Below are 21650 nucleotides of genomic sequence, written 5' to 3' on the forward strand. Positions count from 1 at the left end.
CGCCTCTCATTCACGCAGGGTTGTCGGCGTGGTGTCCAATTCTGTTGACTTCGCCAGGGCCTACCACTGCAAACCGGACAGTCCCATGAACCCAACGAAGAAATGCGTCGTCTGGTAGAAAAAACAGCATTACGCACATGGACGGGGCCGAAATCGGCGGATGCTTCATCACTGCAAACAGAACTTTTCCGTCGGGGCTTATTCCGCGGACGCTCGTCGCGTTCCTGACCGGCGCCATCGCGACAAGGATACGTCCTGCGGAAGTTCTGTCCTCAAGTCTACAGCTGTCGAAGCCTTCCCACACACACTTGCCCACACTGATCGCTTGCCGAGTCCTCACATCATCGCAACAAAAGTTACGCCCTGCCTCGCCAGGACCATGCAGCGTTATGAAAGCTCTAGCTGGCTTCAGCTAATCAGGGGCAGAGTTAACAAATCTCTCTTCAAGTAATAACGGTTTATGATTCACCTCCTCCCGTCTGGCGGCCAGCCACGGAAAAACAAACTGCATGCTTGCGAACAAAGAGGGAATTGCGATAAGCGTGGATAGGCTTGTGCAGAAAGGACTAAGTGGGCTCACGCACGGACTATCGACGTGCTATATGTTTAGCCTTGTCTTTTGACCAAGCTTCTGCCAGCGGATTCGCATAAATTCCGTTCAGTACTTCCACAGCCCAGCTCGCGCACGTCATAGTTTTAGAGGGGTCGTCACTTTTGCTTGCATCAGCACAGGACTCAGTCCCGCCATATTTCCTTTGAGGCACGTTCTGGAGCATGTATGTAGCCGACGTACGGCACAGTAATCAAGGCACAGGACTGCTAATGACTAATCTTCCTTGCGCATATCTTTGAACATCCACTCTCTTGAATTCCTGACGCCACCTACAGCTTTACAAAGCGCTGCACGGTTTTTATGTGGTAGTATATACAGTTGGAAGCGGGGGTTTTGCGGTCGAACAAGGAGCTGTTCCAGATCTCACTCGGCTCCGTTCCCCATTTACCGGCCAATACATTATCGTCGTGGTATCCTTTATAAGGTTGCATATTTTCGCATTCAGAGGCAACCGTTACCGGCGACTGCCTCAAGTAATTGTAACAAACGTGCAGGTTTTGATGTTTTGTTTACTTCTCACGAGGAGCACCTCATGCGTAAAATCACCGCCGGGCGTCGTTTATGCCCTTATCAGCACATTGTTACCCTTCAATGTTCAAATACGCACTTTTATAAATCTTACCATACTACGAGTGCGTATACCCACACATCCATCATGACGACTTCGAGTGGTGAAAAGTGCCTGTGAATCACTTGCATCGACGACGTCAGGACCTCCATCATGGCGACCTAAATGCATATTAGAAGGCAGCGCTCATGTCTCATCCACTTATTTATTCAAATAGAGCAGTGGATATTAAGCAGGTCATGGGTCCCCATGTGGCCGAATGTGCAAGGCGCCGCATAACAAGACAGTTTCTGGACTTACTCTCGCGGACATATGTGGACTGAAACAAGGATAAACTTCTCTGTACACACACTATAGCAGTAAGAGAGGATCGCATACATGCGCTCGTCACTTCTTGTTCACAACTCCAACTTCTGAGCTTGATTGTTGGCAATTCAATTCTGTTGCCTGATTAGTCATATTGTCGTTCCTTTTCTTAAACGGCAAGTGAATATAAACCTCGTAAAGGTGCCAATGATACCTCACATCTTTACTAAAACGTAGAAAGTGTGAAAATAAGTTGCCCATAGGCAGGTTATCTACAAATCACGATTAGAAGATAAACATTCCGAAGAAAAGTTCGTGTCGGAAGGCGAAGCTAGATACCGGTGAGCCTTCAGACGATTAAGCTACCCTTAGTGCTTGTTTTTTTTTTTTCATTCAATATTTATTTTCTCATATTAGCATGAGTCGGCGTTGCTGTTGGTAACGTAAGCTGAACGCCATTTCCCTTATTATGTAAAAAATGTTTTGTTGTTGCGATATCCTTTCGACACTTCTGCCATAGTAATACACCTAGTCCGTTACGGTGAGTTGTGTATACTTCAAAAGTGAGACAGAAGGGAACGCATTGTTCATAGCATTGATAATATTGTCATGTTTGGCCTTATACACTTTTCAGCATTCATTCAAGGAAAAAAATTACATCGTGTGTCTTATTATTGGATTATTTCAAGGCGACCTTGCTGTGAACCGCTACTGAACAGCAAATGACAATACTCATTTGCATTATACCAGTATTTCAAGGTTTTTTTCTCGTGTTCAAAGAAAACGCAATGTAGAATCTTTGTAAACGTCTGGCCACACAATGGTACTACGTAAAAGCGGTCCTAGGCTTTAAAATTGCTCCTTCAGAATTCGCTTTGCATACCTTCGGTGGAAAGGGCTTTTGCTAGCTTTTAGAATGTAGGCGTAACATTATTTCCCTTGGATTTATAACCCCAAACCACGGCAATCATTAATTATTGGTGGAATCGCAGACATCACAACATCTTCACGTTATTGAGGTCCATTTCGAGCACGAAAATTGCATCAATATTGACGGGCTGAACGCTATTGACTCAGGAACGCAAGAGAAATTCCTTTATTTATTATTTTATTTTGGGGGGAAACGATGGGCAAGACACCACCAGAAGCTACTAGGAAGACACTTCTAGAAGCGTGTTCTGCCATTTAGCTTAACCTAACGCTTCCTTTTTCCAACTACAGCAAAAATCAACAGTGCAGAGGCTACACTCCAGACCATTCATGTTTCACGCATATCACCGTCTGCTGTGAGATCACTCTCTTAAAAGCTGTCTTTTACGACGCCGACTACAGCGTGTTTGTGTGCTTTATGTACTGTTCTGTATGACCATATCGGTGATCTTTTTTCTTGTTACAATATGTAAAAATGAAGGCAAGAAAAATGTTGACACTTGCATGTTAAAAAAAGAATGTTGTTGGCTGATGTGCATTGTTAAACACCGTTGGTTTCATTACTGGCCAATGTTTGCGGCCGCCATTTCCTATTCGCCAGACATTTTTGTTATCCTGACGTGCATGGCCTCCGAGAACTGAAAGCATGCAAAGTCGGCGGCCACATTCCCGGAGGTCAGGTAACTTGCATTTTTACATAGTTTTTCAATGTCATCCCATAATAGCACATTTGTTATTTTCCTCTCTCGCTTTATTTCCTATTTGTTGTATTTTCGTGCAGTCACCTCGTCAAATTTGGAAGGCAGTTTGCTTATTTTTGATGCCAAAAAAGTTGCGATCACTCTGTTCTTGTCGCTGTTGTCGTCATTAAACCGTCTCTTTGTTTTTGTTATTTAAATATCAGTCAAAATCGTATATGTTATTATACACGCTGTTAGCCTGTCCATCTTTGAAAAGTGAAAAGAATTAAGCCACTAGTTTATGCACGCTTTCACACCACGAAAACAGCAACGTTAGAAACCACACAATTCATTCCCGCTAGTTCCTTCTCTTCATATTTATTATTTTTTTATTGTTCAAATACTCTAAAGTTCGCGGATGCATTATCCGCCTCGTTCCTCTTACGCTCATCACAATTAAATTGCGTGTTTGTTACTGGCACAGATCGATGCCAGAAAAGCACTCCTGATGGCATTTCTTGTGTCGAATGCTCTTTTCAGACGCTTGCAGAGGCGACATATGCTTGCTTAACTTGCATAAAAGTCATCATATCACCCGTTATTTGAGCAGTATTCATTCGTTGCAACGGCATCAGAATGTCGGCGTTGAGAGGTTTTTAAAACTTCGCATTCCCGCACTGTATACACATCGATGTCACTTATACTTCCCTTCCCCCCACCCCCTTATATTTGACGTCATATGCTACATAACAGCGCACAGAGCGAGGCTATAGTTACCGTGCAGTGCGAGATGAACGAGGGAGTCATTCCGACAGTCATACATATGTAAAACAGTCATCGTTGTATACTGCAATCATTACCTGTGTACCTGTGGAAGGCACACCTACAGTCATCCGTTCGCTTTACAACACGTGTTGAAAGATTCGTTAAGGAAACCCTGTTTTTTGTATACCTGTTACCTTCTTCACGTGAAAATAAAGCGTTTGATTTGTTGGTTCTTTCTGTTGGTACGTGCTCTTGCAAATCGCCGCTTCTTTCTCCGGCCATCATCCAGTGCAGAAGAGGCCGTGACCTCCTGCATTCAAGCTGTCCAGCTATTCGGACGTTGGCGACTGCTTCTTCCCTCCTCCAGTGACAAACATATGTTTCACTGAGTTCTCGCTAATTTTACGTCAGTGAAGAGGAGACTGTATTTAAGAATATTCAGAAATTATGAGGGCTCAAAGGCCATAGATCGCGTGAACATGTCAAGTAAACCCCATTCTTGTGCGAGTATACTGCATTCATCTGAACAGTATGTAACTTTAACCATATGTTTGCCGCCAGAAGAAGCACATCTTCTGTGGAATACAAGCTGCCCGTCTCACTGCTTTTCAGGACTTTTCACTGCTCTTGTGGGGTCTGCCGCCCCACCTTTCACGGTGATGTACGTGCAACATCGCGAGGCCCCGTCCCGTTCCGCTTCATCAGCGGGAATCGCTTCGAGGGAGCGGGAAAATACACCTAGCTGCAACGCTGACACTGAGCTGCACTCCGGATCAGCTGATGACGAGTCATCGCAAGACGGTTTTGAACCTCTCTTGCACCGCGCAAAGCCAAGCGAAGGATCGTCAATGCATCTTCAGTGTCAAGTTCGCGCACCGTAAAAAGATGCGCTTCAACGATGGCCTCATACCATCCTGCTTGTGCCACGGAACTCGGCTGACGATCTGCGCGTTCTCAACAGACAAGCACTGACCTTGTTTCTTGAGAACGCTTTACCAAACGAGATCAAGGACGTGAGACTAAATACACGGGAAAACATCTTCGCCATCGACGTGATGACCCCGAGTGCTCTGAGCCCTCTGCAGCGTGTAACGCAGCTGGGCAACATAAGGGTTCGGTTCATTGTCCCAGCGGACGGTACCACCATCGCAGGGGTCATTCATGACACTGACACTGAGATCCCCGATGCCGACCTTCTGGTGCACATAAAACCAGCGAGTGAGAACAATGTTATTGTGCACGCCGGTCGTCCTTGTGAGACACCTTGTGTGAAATTAACATTCAAGGGTGACAGCCTTCCCTCCTACGTGAAGGTTGCCCATTTGCGCCAACCGGTTCGACCGTTTGTTCCAAAACCGCTGCAATGTTTTAATTGCCAGAGGATCGGCCGTGTGAAGGGCGTTTGCACAAATTCTGCCATGTGTCCCCGATGCGCCGAGCTCCACTCAGAACAAAACTGTAGTGCGACTGTATTGAAGTGCTCTGACTGTCAAGGCGCTCATAGCGCTTCTTCCAAAGACTGCCCGAAGATTAGGAAAGAATTTTGTGTGCTCAAACAAATGGTTAACGACAATTCAGCCCACAAGGACGCCGCTGGAACAGTGCGAAATAGACGACGTCGTCGTAGATGGCCCTCACGTAGGAGTGCGACTGCTTCGAAAAGTGCGTTACCTCTTCAAGTAACGATGTCACCTGCAGTTCCCAGCACAGCAAACGTTGATGCTGGACGGCAGAAAACTACGAAACGTCCCTTTTCAAACCAATGGCCATCGCTTCCAAGTACACGACCTATAGAAGAGCAACAGCAGGTGCCGCATCCAGTAAAGCAAGCTGCTCCGTCAGATGAGGTGCGAAATGTTGATCAGCAAGTGGTATCGCTACTGCGATCCTTAATGAGTGCCATTCGCGTGTTGCTGAGCAACATGCACACCACGTCAGCCAGAAGTGCACTGCAAGTCCGGTGCTGGCAGCCCTTGAGTAAACCATGGCTTCCCAGCAGCTATCTTTTCGGGAGGAGGTCCAAAAAACAGCAGTTTTCTAGTGCAATTCCCGGGGACTCCGATCTCGCATCGACGATTTCCGACGATTCGTGTACGCCAGCAAGCTTCCAATCATTATCATCATCTGCGAGCCGAAGTTATCGAATTCAATCAGGCTGCCCTGCTATAAATCATTTACGTCGCCAACTATTCGTGAAAACAGCAAGGTTATGGTGTTTATTCGCCGTGACCTCACTTACATTCTTCAGCCTGAACCGCCTCAAGACGATAACCAATACGTATGCTTAACAGTAAAGAAAAAACACCGTTACTGTTGTGTTGTGGGTGCCTACGTATCACCATCAAGTAAATTTGATTACAAAAGATTACGAGACATCCTGTCAACGTCTCCTGCTCCATGTATTATCACCAGAGGACTTCAACGCTCATCATACACTCTGGGGAAGTACGAAAATCAACGAGATGGCACAGACTTGTCATCTTTCGCCTCCGACAGCGAACTCTGGCTTTTAGATGACGGCAGTCCTACAGTTCTACGCGGCTCCACATACAGCAGCTGTCTTGACTTGGTCTTAGTCTCACGAAGTCTCCTCAGGCGTACTGTGTGGTTTACGGACATCGTAAACGCCCGCGAGTGACCATATTCCCACGTATGTCAAGATCAGAAGACTGTCCTCTTTCAACTCAAGTAATACAATGCAAAGAGTGGACTGGCCTAAATTTCAGTCTGTTATGGAAGACCTCTATCAGGGTGATTTACTACATAATTTGGAAGATACAATCACGAGCACTGTGAAAGACAATACGCGTACTCTAATGTGCTCTTAGAAATTCACTGAATTTGATATAAAATTATAGAACGTACGTCTTCACCAGGACCTGATGGAATTTCTTACAGAGCTCTGTGTCATCTAGGGTGAGCGGGCGGTATCGGCACATCGTGAGGTTATACCATCTTGCTTCACTCCTGCCGCGAGACCTTCGACTCCTCCTTGGTGCCTCATTTGGCCAAAGACCAACCTGATAATACCTGACGTCCAGAAAAAAAAGCAGATATCTATGTCATCGCCAGCCCTTGAACAGCTTACCTTACTCCTATTTTATGAGAAGTACTGGTATTACACCCACATATACACCGACGGCTCCACCGTACCGAAGAGCTTGTAGGTGTCACGTGCGTGTGTTTACGAGATGCAATTGCGTAAACACAAGTAAACACATGTCTACAACAGGAACTTCTATCAGAAACGTCGCGCGATGGAGAGGCCCCGACTTCCGACGCTACACTACGAGCGAGTCCGTCCCTCCTCGAATAGTCTAATAAAGTTGCCGAACCGCCGTCGCTGGCTGTAGTTCCGGCCACTGGGCGCGTTCGGCATGAACGCGGCGAAACGCGGACGAAACGCGGACGGAACGCGGACGGTGTCGGCGGTAGCTCGGTCCCATCTTTCGGTGCGTTGCCTCGTTGGTGCTGCTATAAGCTCTACCGCAGCTGTCCACCACTATCAAGTTAAAAACGTAATTTGACAACGTCGATGGCAGCAGAACTTACAGTTCTTCGAGTCGCACTATACTTTATTAATGACGAACCAACAAAGTCGATTTTCTGCGACTCGAAGACGGCACTAGAGTGTTTATTGGCAGCCTTACGGCGCGGTCCGCATGAACGGTTGGTTTCCAGATTGAGAAAGGATATGAAATAATTTTTCACTGGCTAGCAAGTCACTCTGCTATCATCGGCAGTGGACGTGCCGATCAAGCTGCTCGTTCCGCTCATGTAGAAGACGACCGCCTATCGATCCCGCTGTCTAGGACAAATGCTGCGAGGATGCTCCGCCTACTTGCACTCCAATGCACTACATCAGAGTGGAATGAACCACAGTTTATGCACGCCCATTCATACACCCTGGATCTAACCTTAAGCCTCCAACTTGCACCAAGACTTCCCCGAAGAAACGCGGCCCTTTTGTGTAGGCTATCGTTTGGCGTCGCGTTTACCAATGCCTACGGGTTCCGCATAGGGATGGCCGACACCGCAGCATGTGGCGATTGCGGCGACGTGGAAGCAATTTGTCATGTTCTTTGCCAGTGCCCGCGACACAGTGTGCAGAGATAATCGTTTTCAGTTGTGCTGAACCAGTTGGACGACCAGCCTCTGTCGGAAGAAATAATTTTGAAACATCGACGCGATTTAACATCGCATCAAAAGGCCGTGCAAGCGCTACTGCACTTCTTGAGACCGTCCGGCCTGTATGAACGCCTGTGATTGGAACGCCTTTTCTGTTACCTGCATCTTTTCCTCTTGCTCTTTGTCGTCTTTACAGCCCCTACTTCTTCCACCCCAGTGCAGGGTAGCAAACCAGGATCTCGCCTCCGGTTAACCTCCCTGCCTTTCCTCTCTCTCTCTCTCTCTCTCTCTCTTGCCCCCAGCTATCGCAAAAAATTGACACTGATTCAGTGATATTGGCCCTTCTGTCGTCACAGACAACCAAAAACACCAGTGAAGGGCGTTTCAGATACATCGAGCTGACATTAAAATCCAGGATGCCATGTTAACATCCATCTTACCGCAAAACGTATCATGTCTGTGTTTAAGAAATGAAAAGTTCTTTTCTCTTCTAGTACTAGAAACGTGCTGAGAAAGTTACTTTCTTCACGTACTGGAGATGCGGTCTTTCTAATCTTACCATATTAGTCATGCAAACAAATTTGTTTTTTTAACGTTTGTAACAAGCCGGCTGATGTGAAGGAACCGACCTGCAAAGCTACAAGAGAGAGAGAGAGGGAGGAATATAAGGAAGGCAGGGAGGTTAACCAGTCAAGAGTCTGGTTGTCTACCCTACGCTGGGGTAAGTAAGAAGGGGAAGAGAGAGAAGGGAAAGAGAGAGATTGCATAGAGACGGTGCAAGGACAGCGCTTGAGTTAAAGCGGCTCGCGCAAACCACACGTTCTGAGAAAGCACAAAAGTGCCTTCACTGCCTTCTGAGCCGATGATCGGTCGAGACGGTGCTTCAGTACTTTCTGTTCACTCAGAGGACGATCATCTAATTTCCTCAATGTGTTGGACAAAGACGGTCTTTGTGCTTGAAATTGAGGACAGTGGCACAATAAGTGGTCAGTGTTCTCCTCGCATCGGCAAACATCACATACAGGACTATCAGCCATTCCCATTAGTGCTGCGTAGGCATTCGTGAAGGCAACTCCAAGCCCCAACCGAAACGGAAGAGAGGCTTCGCGTCGGTGCAGTCCGGCCGGAGGTCCGAGTTGCAGTGAAGAGTTTTTTTAGTCTGTGCAGCCTTGTGCGCCTTGTATGTGCGTTATTCCACTCTGCACCCAAAGCTGTCTTCGGGCATGAAGATGATATAGTCGTAATCTCTTTTAAAGCAATCAGCCAAACTTCAGCTACAATTACCGCTATCTGTGGGACTTCATCGCCGTCGGCACCCAGTCAGTGCCGAACGAATTCAGCATTCGCCCTCCGGACTCCTGCATACACGAAGACGTAAGTAAATAAACGGAACCGCACGGTGCGATTGATGTTTCCTGCGACCCCAAGCATGTATACGTGTCGGCACATATTTCGAGCACGCCGTCCTTCGCTGTGGCAACGGGAGCGTCAAAAAACGGCACGCCGCCGAAGGACGGCCGAGCTTCCGGCCTTTCTTCGGCGACGGCTGGCGGCGGCGGCGGCGATGCTCGCACAGCACCGAGTTGACGCGTGCCGGCCAACCGAGGGCCCCTGTACGCCTCTCTCCTCACACCTCCGCCACACCTGGCGATGTGCGTATATACACGTCCGATAAGATAAACCGCCGGTGGCGTCAGTCCACTGAGATGATATAGCGCGCGCCACGGCCATCTTATTTATTCGTTATCGCGAGTGTGCGTCTTGCGATTTGGCATCTGTGAGCTTTTTCCGAGGTGGGCGCACCGTATGCACGAAGCCCCTGTGACGGATGAACCACTTGCGTGCTTAACGACGGCTTCCTGTGGGATCCGAGTGACAGAAACACCTCTTCTGACCGACGGCATACTGCACGGGTTTCGAAGACTTTCCGTTGCCTGACCTGTTTTGTGCAGTGCCTGTTGCCAGCCGTGTGTATTGGGGCGTTAACGCCGGCGACGTGTCGACGTTGCTCCTAGGCGGAACCGAACGCGACCTGAACCCACGCTACTTCTAGCACAACGACATTGTGTGGAAGAATATACACATGGTATCCGTGCCTGTTGTACACTGCAGTGTCGAGGACGTAGTGGCGCCGGAGTGAACTGCAGGCAACGTAGGAGGGGATTCGTCAGCGTCACGCTCGGCGAAGAAACTTGTTCCTGGAAGTGCTTGCTCTATATAAATATCATACCGAGTGGTTATGTCTTGAACGGCTGTTAGCAAGCGTGTGAAGCTGTGTGGCATGTTGCGTGCGCACGCTGTATGTTTGACCTGCGCTTCTAAGCAAAATCACGCAGCGTGTTCAGCATCGTGAGTGAAACATGTCGTGAAAGCACCTTGGCAACCATGGTTTGATTAACGCACGCCTTAACTTTTAAAGTGAACGAAAACTGACGCAAGGATGCGCTTCGACGACGCACTTTTGTGCGGTTCTGCTTGAACACGTTGGCATTAACGCAGAGTGCCGACGTCTGCGTGTTCTGGAGTGCTGTTCGTCGCTTCAATTGGAGGTGCATCCCGCTTCGCAAACAACGCATCCTCCTGCAGTTTTTCGCTTCTCGTCGTTATACTGTTGTGCGAATCGGTTTGAACACGTGCCAAAGAAGACATGCCTCCGTTAAAGTGGTACAGGCCGACGGTATTGTCAAGACAATGGATTACGGCGTGGTTGGTGGTGATAGCTTGTTGCCTGTCGGGTAATGCACTGTGCGCTGCTGAGCGCCGCTTTCAAGACCCGGGTTTTTTGGGCGACCGCACTACAATAGTGGAGCTTTTCGAATGGGCCTGGCCCGACGTCGCCCAGGAGTGCGTCGATTTTCTCGGACCGTTCGGCTACGGAGCAGTGCAGGTACGTAAAAGTGTATTGCATGCATTTAGCGGGAGAACAGCTTTGCATGAATTGAACGAAACATCCGGGTCGGTAAATGAAAGAAATCATTCTGTTAATGTGAAGCTTTGCCTCGAGATCAGCTTAGATTCCGGTACATCATAAGCAGGAATGTTCTCATTATGCAACTTTTCCGACTGATTTGAAAAACATTCGTTGAACCATTCGAAGAAATCATTAAATTCTAGTGATCGTAGATCAGAAGCTATTTTCATTAGTTTTCTTTATTTTAAGAAATTGCTCAAGATTGGAAAGCATAATAAAGAAATTGAAGTACCAAGTTTGCTATCAACTTCGTACTGAAGAATGTTTCGCAGCTCTGTAAAACGCATTTATTATACTACCTAAAACGGTAAAATGTATTAATTGCCAGCCCGAACGGGACAGCTGCTTTGTTTACAAAAGTTTCGTAACATTTCGTTTCACAAACTATGCCCACGTTTAAAAGCCACAGTAACATATCAACTTTGCCTGTTTTCGGAGACCTAGTGATTCGGTCTATAGAAATCTGTTACCGCTGGCAGGTGTCCCCGCCAAGCGAGAACGCCGTGTTGCTCTACACGACCCCTGGCGGAGTGAGCGTGAGGTCCTGGCACGAGCGCTACGAGCCCGTCAGCTACCACATCGCATCGCCCAGCGGCGACCTGCAAGAGTTCGCCGACATGGTGCGCAGGTGTAACGAGAGCCACGTAAGGTATGCCAGAGTGTTCGTTGCCAAACACCTGCATGCACGAGTGGCCGGATGACGTGAATGGACCTCAGTTTATTTTCTTATTTGATTCAAATGTGAGCACCTTCATGTAAAGAACACTTAGTAGCGAATGAACACGGAAGCATGAACAGAAACTGCTTAACAGGGAGAGAGAGAGAGAGAATAGATGAAAGGTGGAGATGTAAACCAGATTAACTGTCCGATTGAATACTCTGCACAGTTGACCATTGTGAAAGGTTTAAATTAAGCCAGAGTGAATGATTTATCCCTTCAAAGAACGTGCCTTCGCTGGTCGTTTTCATTTTTTTTTTTTTTTATGCGGCAGCATTGTACAGGGAAATCATCGGCTTTCATCCGTGATGATGCACAACTTTCAGAAGGCTCATCCCGAAGGAGGTTTGCTTAAAGGAATTGAGGGAATGGGTAAGGGAGGGTGGGTGATTCTAATACCAGTGCACGATATATGTCAAGCGTTGTAAGCGACACAGACACTAAGAAGGACAAAATAAGTGTGTGCTTTTATTCACGAGCCTTAACCGTTGAGCTGCGATTATGCTGTCGCGGTACTGATGGACTACTGACCATAGGGCGTAATAACCACTGTATATATAGTGGAAGCATGTACAATTGATTCATCATGAGCAAATAGAATCAGTATAATAGCTTACGTATGAAGTCTAACAGCTCACGGATGACCGTGGGAGCAGGAGAAAGTTCAGGTGTATGTGTATAGACAATCATTGAATGGCAGATCACCATAATCCTATCGCATTACGGACGCCAAGTTGTAACATAAACACCTGTAATATTTTTAAAGAATGGGAACGCACATCTTCAAATAATATAGGGAATGTCTTGACGAAGTTCCGAGATCAGGTCTTCTCGGTCGGAGCGTAGTGAACATGAGTCACAGGCGTGCATGTGCAGGAGTATAAAACGATTAGGGGGGTATGACAACTTCACGCGAGCAGTGCACCCACCCATTGCACGGTGACTATTTTGGCCAGTGTTCGCAGGCGGCCAAACATCTCAAACGGATCCACTCTCCGCAGCGCCTCATCAAAACTTAGAATCCGGGGTGAAGGAATGATCAAATATTACGCTATCTGGAGCCGACAAGTTCATGTGAACACGTTACATTGCTCGGCATTGTCTTTCTCAGATATCACTGCATTTCACAATAGATGCAACTCGCAAACTCCTCTTAAACGATGCGCAGATAAATGACTTTTTTTAAGGGGACCTGATGAGAACACAGTTGGCGCATACTTAAAATACGTAAAAGGTGACAACGGACACCGCGGAAGCAAATGACAAAGTACTTGCGTTCTCTGCTTGCCTTCTTTTTCTGTATGTGTCTGCTGTCACGCTTAATTTATCTCCAGGCAATTAGTTTGTGACGGGTCATTGTGCAGAAAGCTTTGACTGGTGGTTGGCGTTATTTTCGGGGGCTTTGTTGTCCTCTCCTTTATGTTGCGTCCGTGACCCTCCTTCGGCATGAACAGTCGACCACGCTGATGACAAGACTATTGTATAATGCACGTACGATCATTGTGACAGGGTATTCGTGGACGTGGTGCTGAACCACATGACCTCAAACATCGGCAAGGGCCATGGTTACGACGGAACCGAGTTCAACTCGGACATCTTCGCCTATGACGGCGTCCCGTACAGCGCCAGCGACTTCCACTCGCACGCCGATTGCGGCACCACCAGCGGCATGATTGAGGACTACTTCAACGAAGTACAGGTACGCTCAGCAATGGGACCTGAATACGAGACATGAAGTAGTGTACACATGCACGCAAATTCACTTAACGCGAGGGGGTCCTTAATTCGTGACACGTACTCGTGTCAGGTACGCTGCAGTGCTTTCATACTGACGCTCGCTCACTCCGCTTGATGTTTCTGGGAATTCGCGCAAACGTCTACTTATTATCGTGTTACGTCTTTTGACAATCCCTTTCAATATTATTAGAAAAACCACTAACCCAGTTAGTCGTCCAAGGAGTTCGACTTCCACATAACTTATTTGACCCAAATGTTACGTTTTGTTTACAAGTCAGTTATAACAGTAGTTTTGCCTGTAAACATCGCAATACAGGCAGCACACAGACGCAAAATACATTGCAAGGCAATTACATACGAACAACTGCTATCCATTTTTCTTTTCTTTTTTATCTACAATATAAATTCAGCAGCAGCTGGTTCCTCTGTGAGATGGCCGCAATTTGAGAAATTCCCAAATAATTTCGATAAAGTTAAAAGAATTCCTGCACGACTCAGCACTTGGCTTTCAGATAATTTTTTGCCCATGTTGGGTGTAACTGCCCAAAGAATGATATGGGCTATTCATTTTTTGAAGTATGAATAGGTGTCCATTTTCCTCCAAATGTAGATAAAAAGAGATTAAAGGAGCACTAGCCTACAATACAAATAGCTTGCAAATATATTCAGCCCTTTACTCTTTAGTGTAGCTGCCCGATTCAGCCAGCTTGAGGAGAAGGAAAATGTGGAAGGACATGAACAAGCGACTCCCCCATCTGCTACCCATAAGCCAATGTGTTCTATGTTAAAGTTGAAGCAGAAGTTTTTTTACGTGTGTCATGGCCCCGCCCTCCTCCAACACTGGTTATGCGCAGCTGCCGCCTCAGAAGGATTAACACAAGCAATGACGGAGTTTTCTACTTCGCCTTCACACTTTTTCAGGTACGTAACTGCAAGTTCCGTGATCGCGCAGACCTGAACCACAGGCTTGAGGGAGTCCGCTCCAAAATCACTGACTACCTCAAGCAGCTGCTGTCGCTTGGCGTGAGCGGCTTTAGGATCGACGGTGCAGACTACATGTGGCCAGACGACCTGGAGGTCATTTACAGCCGACTGAAGGAACCGGACGTGGAGAAGATAGAGTTCTACGAGGCTGACACTGCCTCAGATAGCTTGACGGAAACCCTATCAGAGAGTGCGTCGGAAACACTTCCGGAGGCTCCCTCAGAGACTCCTTCCGAAGCACCCTCGGAGACTCCCTCAGAAACTCCCTCAAATACTCCCTCGGAGACTCCTTCAGACACTCCTGCGGATATTTCATCGGATTCCCCCTCTGATCCACCCTCGGATACTCCTGGCGTGACCGCAGAAAGGACAACAGTGCACACGCATACTTCCTCGAACGTGAGAAAGCGAGACACGACAGTGCACCAGGGTGGTGAAACAGTTACCCCTCCGCGGTTTGCTTCGCATTTTGATGGCCCGTTTATTTATCACGAGATGTCGGTACTCAACCTGCCCTGGACGAAGGAGTACGAAAGGATAGGAGCTGTTACGAATGCCACGTCCTTTACGACGTACGGTGAGCATACTTTGAATGCACAAAGTGACGATGCGATCACATGACTTACAATCTATAGAATGCGAAGTCGAGTCTTGCCTTCGGTTGATGAAGGAGCAGCAACTGTTCGCGATATTTCGCTAAAAGGCGCATTGTAATGGGCGAGCAAGCTTCATAAATGAAAACACTTATCTTTACACTCTAATGCGCATTTGTTTAGACATTCTTACGCTCTCCCTGCGTATTTAATATTCTACAGATTACAGTTCCGAGGTGAGTTTTGAGTTACCTTCGTGTAAAACCTGCTTCAAGTGTTCTTTGCAGAAATATTGCACTTGTGACGCGCGATGCTTGAGGAACCTGCTCTGAGTTCTACTTCGCTTGAAACTTCACTACAAACTAGTTCGCTTCCACTCGCTTCCACTCACCACTCGCATTCTGAAAATGCGAGTGGTGAGTTCGAGCGTAAGGGTAGCCTAAAAGCAGACAACTGGGGTAAAGGCGAAGCACCAGCGCAGACTAACGTAAACACCGCAATTCGGTCCCGTAATCACAGAGTTAGGGCATTCCCCACTTTCATTTCAGCGGATGACACTTTTGTTTTGAACCCGTGATCTCTAAGTCTGGTTCATCAAATGCGATGTTCAGGAATATTGTTTCGAGCATGTTGATAACTTTCAATATGTTAGATTTGTGATTGTTACCCATATTAAATGTGGGTGGCAGCCTAGTCAACGTGCAACGGGTTTGCTCCCGCTCTTCACGTAAAGAACATGAAATACATGCGTGCAGCTGTTACGAATTGACTCACATGCCGCAGCCAACGCCCTGAATAAGGTGCGAGGAAGCCAGCTAAAGGATCTGCGGCCCTTCATCATGGAAGCACAAGATGCAGGTCATGCTGCCCAGGTGATTTACGTGGACAACCACGAGACGCAGCGCGGCGTAGACGTGTTCAACGCTGTGGGCGACGTGGTTTCGTATCAGGACCGTAAGCGACACGTTCTGGCCACCGTGCTCATGCTGGCGCAGCCGCGTGGCGTGCCGCGAGTGATGAGTAGCTACGCGCTCGACAGGAAGTTCGACACGTATGTGCCGCCCAAGGTGCTGGGACCGCCCTTCGACCACCTGTTCAACACCAAACCAGTGCTCATGAAGGAGAACTTCGAGTGCTACAACGGCTGGATATGCGAACACAGGTGCCACTCCCATTGTTTGCTCATTTCTTCGCCTTTCACACCCTGCCGCGGGCAAGTGAAATGAGGCGCTTAATGAGTCGCTTTTTCTTGAAACGCTCATCTCTACCCAACTCTAGTTCTGAGCTCATGAAGGGTTTCTTGACCTGGTTTACTACAACATATACGCACTGATCTTTTGGTTTCCGAACGGCGACATAATGCCAACGAGATGACCACAGTGATGTGGTACAATTCTTATAGTTAACTGCCCCAGGATCACAAAAAATTCCAGCACAGCTCGCAGTCGCAAGTAGTGTTCTTCTCCGTTTTGTGTTGTGAAAGTTTGACTTTCTCTTCGTTTCTCCATCTTCCTTCTTTGCAAAGCAAGCCCGCGCCAGTTGAGAAACTAATGATTAAATGACAAGGTGAAGCGGGAGCAACTCATCAGGTACAGCAATGGGACGCTGCAGAAATAAAATTTAGAAGCAGCAAATTTGACCTACACTAGCGTTTCGAGGATGAGGTGCGAACGCAGGATAAACCTAGCTGCAATGACTGCAGTGCTTTCATTTCTCCTGGTCATTGTATTCTAATGTTACGCATTCTTTCACTCAACTAAAGATGCGCATAGTCGCGTAATGTTGCGCAAATAAAGTTACACGTATAGTTTCCCGCACTGAGCAGCTTCGCCACTCTAGCATTTGCTCAGACGAGTACGACACTGCGGGCGCTCCGGTGCAGAGAGTTGTGTAACACGCTCAGGAAGTGCCTCATATACTAGAACAAAGTCACTCTCTTGCATCGTAATATACGGAGTCTGCCACGATCGAGCAAGAAATGATCACACGCATGCACGCAATGTGGGACATTCAAGCTACGCATATATAGTAAACGAAAATATAAGAATGCGCAGTCCAAATTTCAGTCCCGAGGAAGCCCCAAGTGCTTCTCGGCCTTGGAATCGGTTTGCCAACTCAGTTCTGACGCCACTTTGGGGCAGCTGTCCTGCGACGCGGATTGTACAGAATCCATATCCGACGTTCACGTTTCTTTGGTATGCGTATACATGCACTCGGTCCGGACCTTGCGTTCCGCATTGCGCAAAGCGCTTTCCAGTCCCAGGAACGTGAACCTCGCAGCGATGCTGTGAAACGCTGAGACGGCTCGGCATTTCCCACTGTGCACGCTCGCACTGCGTGCGCGCTTCGCGTGATGAAAACGCTGACGCCGAGCTCTAGCCGCATTCCGAAGCGTCGTGGCTGAGATTCCACGCTGCGGCTCGCTTTAGTTTCGAGCAGCGACACGGAGACACTTTACTGCGCACACTCGAAGGGCGGCTCACTCAGGAGCTATTAAGTTTCCCAGTATTCTGTGAGGAATTACGGTGATAACTGCTATAAGCTGTCACATTTACTACTAGGCTGGCTAATGCATTCAACATTAACGGGGAAATATTATCTGGATCAAAATTATGCATGGTGCCACAAGCCCATGTAAGTCAGGAACTCACACATGATGAGGCCAGCGCTACAGCATATCAAATAAAGATCAGTGATTACCAGAGACAATACATTTGATATTTGACGGAAATAGCATAAGAAAATACACATGCACACGAGACACGAGCGCTGGCTTATTGCTAAGCATAATGGGCTCATGAGAGGAAACTACGAGGGATGGTCGTATCGGTGGAAACGTATTTCGTCAGCTCCACCATTAGCTCCAGTCAATCAGAAAGTAACATGACAGTGTGGCGAGCTCCGAAGCACTCGTGTGCACCATGAGGGGAGGACCGCACACTCCGTGATGACTGACTCATCAGAAAGGGCAGCTGCCTCCGAACATTTGCTTGATTCTATACAAGTTTGTAGACCCGTTGAAGATGGTGCAGAACGCACGAAGAGAGGACACGTAATTAGCATTCCGGACGACATTGGTTTGCACATTTCAACTGTTTCCTCGCGCACAACCAACCAATCTTCCTCCCCACGCAAACATTTAGTAAAGTGTTGCCAATGAGCCTGCATGCCAAATACACACCACTGAGTGACATGTAGAGTTAACCGTAGCGTGTCACTTATGCTCTAATTTCGGCATATGTCTCAAATATTGCGGCGCTTACTTCTCCGCACAGTACAGTAAAAAACGGCGTGTTTCAGGTGGCTGCCCATTCGCAACATGGTGCGCTTCCGCAACTCGGTGGCCGCCGCGGCCGCCGTCAACTGGTGGGACGACGACGAAGACGCCGTGGCGTTCGCGCGCCTCCGCCGCGGTTTCGTGCTCGTCAACAACGGCCGTTCGGTGGCGCGCGGCCTGTTCAACACCACCCTGCCTGCGGGTTACTACTGCGACGTGCTGAGCGGCTCCCGCCACGACGCGCGCACTTGCTCGGGCCACGTGGTGCGCGTGCGCCAAGACGGTTTCGCCGAGCTGAGCGTCGACGCGTCAGCCGAGGTGCCCGCCGTCGCCATACACATACAGGCGAGTAGTGTCAGCGCACTGTGTTTTACACGCGGTGCTTCACGCTTTACCGGCCAGAGCGACAATGCCAGGGTAATCGCTACTCTCTTAATACGCTCTACAAGTTCAGTGGAATATGTTGTGAAATGTATTCAATTTACTGGAACGTTCATGGAACGAGGTTAAGACTATATTCTAGGCATACGATACAGTCAATGTCAGAGCATTAGAAGCCACTCTACGAGAGGAAAGAACCCTGTTGCCGAGCCTTCTTGTGGGTCACGGGTGCAACATTCTGTCAGGCGCCACTACGCTCGGTAGGGCGAGGAGCATCGGCCTTTGCAGCAAATGGTGTTGCATGCAGATCCGAATGCACAGAGAGCGATGACCGGTTCACGCAACCAGTGGTTTCGTAACGTTTGACAAAGGGCTATGGCCACGTTGTCCGAGAGAGCGAGCTGCCTGATGACGAAGGTCACCATATATGCGTGTAAGGCACAACAAACTCCTGATCACCTGACCTTAACACTTATAAATGATGTAGTGGCCTGAAATTTATGCGGATTTGCTGCAGCGGATGGGTTCCGAATTCGGCCTCGGACGCGAACTTTCGAAAACGTTCTTCCATTGAAAGCCGCGAGGACCTCCACCACAGAGTGTGCATGTAGCGCACAACTTTGCGTTTGTAAGCTTTCAGTATGTAGACAAAAGGCAGTTGGTACGACGCTTCTTCAGGGAATTCACGACTTCAGCCGCTCGCATGACGTGTGCAAGAAAACGTGATATACGCAAGGGCAACGCGCAGAAAGTTAAATGAAGGACGCACAAACAAAGGCATCTACGAGCGTAGATTTATCTCGCAGATCATGCGGAGAACATTTCATAGTTTATTCTGCGGGAAAATTCAGTAAACCTTCGTTCATTGAAAAGATGTAGGTTGCTTGTAGAGTATCTACGAACAGCTTACAATCTACTTTCGCGTTCTCTCTCTCCCTCTCTTTCTCTCTCTCTCTCTCTCTCTCTCTCTCTATATATATATATATATATATATATAAATATATATATATATATATATATATATATATATATATATATATATATATATATATATATATATTCTTTATGCACTACATAACCGCAAAGCAATGGGTATGTGCGTTCGTAGATGCAGGTGGTGTGGTATAGACTGTCTATAGGCTAGTAGCCTCATATGCACTTATAATATATATATTGTATACAGGTGGCTTGTAGAACATCCACTATCACAGAGACCTTATCTAAAAATTACGAGTGTGCAAATATCCGAAATTTCAAATACGAATCGAATAGTTCCTGCTATTCGACTCGCATTCGATTTGAAAATTCACTATTCGAAGTTGTCGAGTATTCGCTTCTCTCGCATGCATAAAGGATTAAAGCACTTATTCCGCTCTCGAGGAAGGCAGAGCGATAGATGCGCGCACTGTTTCGAAAGATTACACGGCAGGATAGCTGCGGTTGTGGCAAATGGGCATCATTTTCTTAATGAATACACGGGGCAGCTAACTTCTCTGTAATTTCCATAGTCATTAAACAGAATGGCTAGCTATTAGGCGGCCCATATAGGAGTTTGTTCCGATTTATTATATCGATGGTCTCACCACGTTTAAAACCTTTCAAACCACATACAGTGGAGTATAAGGCTCCTCTGCTTTAGCGAACACAGCGCTGTGCGTGCATCTGCCAGAATGTTGTTCCCTTGTTTCATTACTGTGATTACCATGGTGATCCAGCTAATCGAAACCAATTGTTTATCATTCACAAGCTCCTCAGGTACCCTGACGTCTAATTGCGAATGGTATAGCGTGTTAATGTATGTAAGCCTGATGTCATTTTAATGCGATGTAGCATTGTAGGAGGACTTCACCGACTTTGGGGGTACCATCGCGTGGCATAAAAAAACATTTGAGACACAACGTCTCTAAAGCGCTATAGCTGTCACTAGGGAAGAATATGATAAACTATCACGTGACGCGCGCGCCAGCAGTTTCAAAAGGCGACTTTGGTACGAGAGAAGCACGCGTGCGATCGTGGCTCAATGGTTAGAGCATTCAGCTGCGGTGCTCGAAGGCAGAGGCTGCCCTGTCTACGAACGTGCGCCAGTTCACGTGCAGAGTTATTGCGGAGAATGTGAAGAGCTGCGGCAGGAGGTTACAATTTATTCAGAACGCAACCGGTCTTTTATTCGCAGGAGAGAGTCTTCCCTGATTACTTCTAGTCGTCGCAGAAGCCGCGGTCACGAAACTGCGTAAGTACACCTATCATAATGGATCCCATAATTTATATGACGTGTTTTTATCATGTAACTGACGTCAGCTACTGATTGATAGTTGCGAGTTATTGAGATGCCTGTGATCGCAGGCAAGTGCCTAAAAGAGCGTGGCGGGAAAATAATTTAGAAAGGAATATGTGCTCTGGTCTCTCGGTGACCAGAGGATGTAGTCAGATGCAGGATGTAGTTAAAGGGCGACCGCCTGAAGAGCGGTTGCCATTCCTAGTTCCACTGCACTTTGTGTTCTAGTTTTCAGTGTATCTATAAACCAGAACAAACGGGCGCTTCTATACTACACAGCCGGTGAGGCTAGAGTTTCTTTTTCTTTTTTTTATCTAGGGATCGAATAGGAAAATCAGAACACCTAAACGATAGAATATAGACGCCCGTAATCGATCAAAAAATAAGCTGTCCACTTGGGCAAGCCGCACAGATGAACACACTGTTACCTGAACGGACGCGGTCAACTCTAAGCTGTCCAACACGTAACCACATCTTTCTCCCAAACTCTCTTCCAGGTCTCTGCGGCGGGCAAGCACAGTCCGTCAATGAGAAGAACGGGCTTTGATAAGCGACCTTGTACTTGGCCTTCTCGGTTCCCGCATAGTATCGCACACCATAGTCGTGAAAAACAAACAAAAAAAGACGGACAGAAAGAAGGAAAAGCACGACACAGCTCAGTTTGCTATGTCCACATCTCGAGCCTTCGACCCCAAAATAAACGCACCGTGCCGACACCCAAACA

The 21650-nt window shown here is 47.5% G+C and overlaps 2 protein-coding genes and 1 long non-coding RNA gene across 3 annotated transcripts in view; all 3 read left to right on the forward strand.

Moving 5' to 3' along the window:
• LOC126520849 (neprilysin-1-like) overlaps positions 1-4095 on the forward strand; it is a 77443-nt gene extending 73348 nt beyond the window's left edge. The window contains exon 22 of the mRNA XM_050169647.3: positions 19-4095. Within this exon, the coding sequence (XP_050025604.2) occupies positions 19-118 (100 nt within the window). The 3' untranslated portion in view covers positions 119-4095. The remainder of the gene's footprint in view (positions 1-18) is intronic.
• Positions 4096-9553: 5458 nt separating this feature from the next.
• LOC126520853 (alpha-amylase 1-like) lies at positions 9554-19225 on the forward strand. The gene is made up of 7 exons (XM_072286663.1): positions 9554-10877; positions 11441-11610; positions 13189-13378; positions 14338-14977; positions 15777-16155; positions 18294-18615; positions 19169-19225. Exons 1-7 carry the CDS (start codon positions 10638-10640, stop codon positions 19223-19225), a joined length of 1998 nt encoding a protein of 665 aa, XP_072142764.1. The 5' UTR covers positions 9554-10637.
• Positions 19226-20821: 1596 nt separating this feature from the next.
• Positions 20822-21650, forward strand: LOC140216703 (uncharacterized). The gene is made up of 2 exons (XR_011893336.1): positions 20822-20881; positions 21424-21650. It is a non-coding gene; the product is annotated as an uncharacterized lncRNA (long non-coding RNA).

The sequence above is a fragment of the Dermacentor andersoni genome, chromosome 3 (assembly GCF_023375885.2).
Source record: "Dermacentor andersoni chromosome 3, qqDerAnde1_hic_scaffold, whole genome shotgun sequence".
In the NCBI taxonomy this organism is placed as follows: domain Eukaryota; kingdom Metazoa; phylum Arthropoda; class Arachnida; order Ixodida; family Ixodidae; genus Dermacentor; species Dermacentor andersoni.

Coding starts and splice junctions, on each gene's coding strand:
- LOC126520853 (XM_072286663.1), top strand. CDS start 10,638: ATGCCTCCGTTAAAGTGGTACAGGCCGACGGTATTGTCAAGACAATGG. Junction 11,611..13,188: donor TGTAACGAGAGCCACGTAAG/GTATGCCAGAGT, acceptor TCATTGTGACAG/GGTATTCGTGGACGTGGTGC. Junction 18,616..19,168: donor CCGTCGCCATACACATACAG/GCGAGTAGTGTC, acceptor GATTTGCTGCAG/CGGATGGGTTCCGAATTCGG.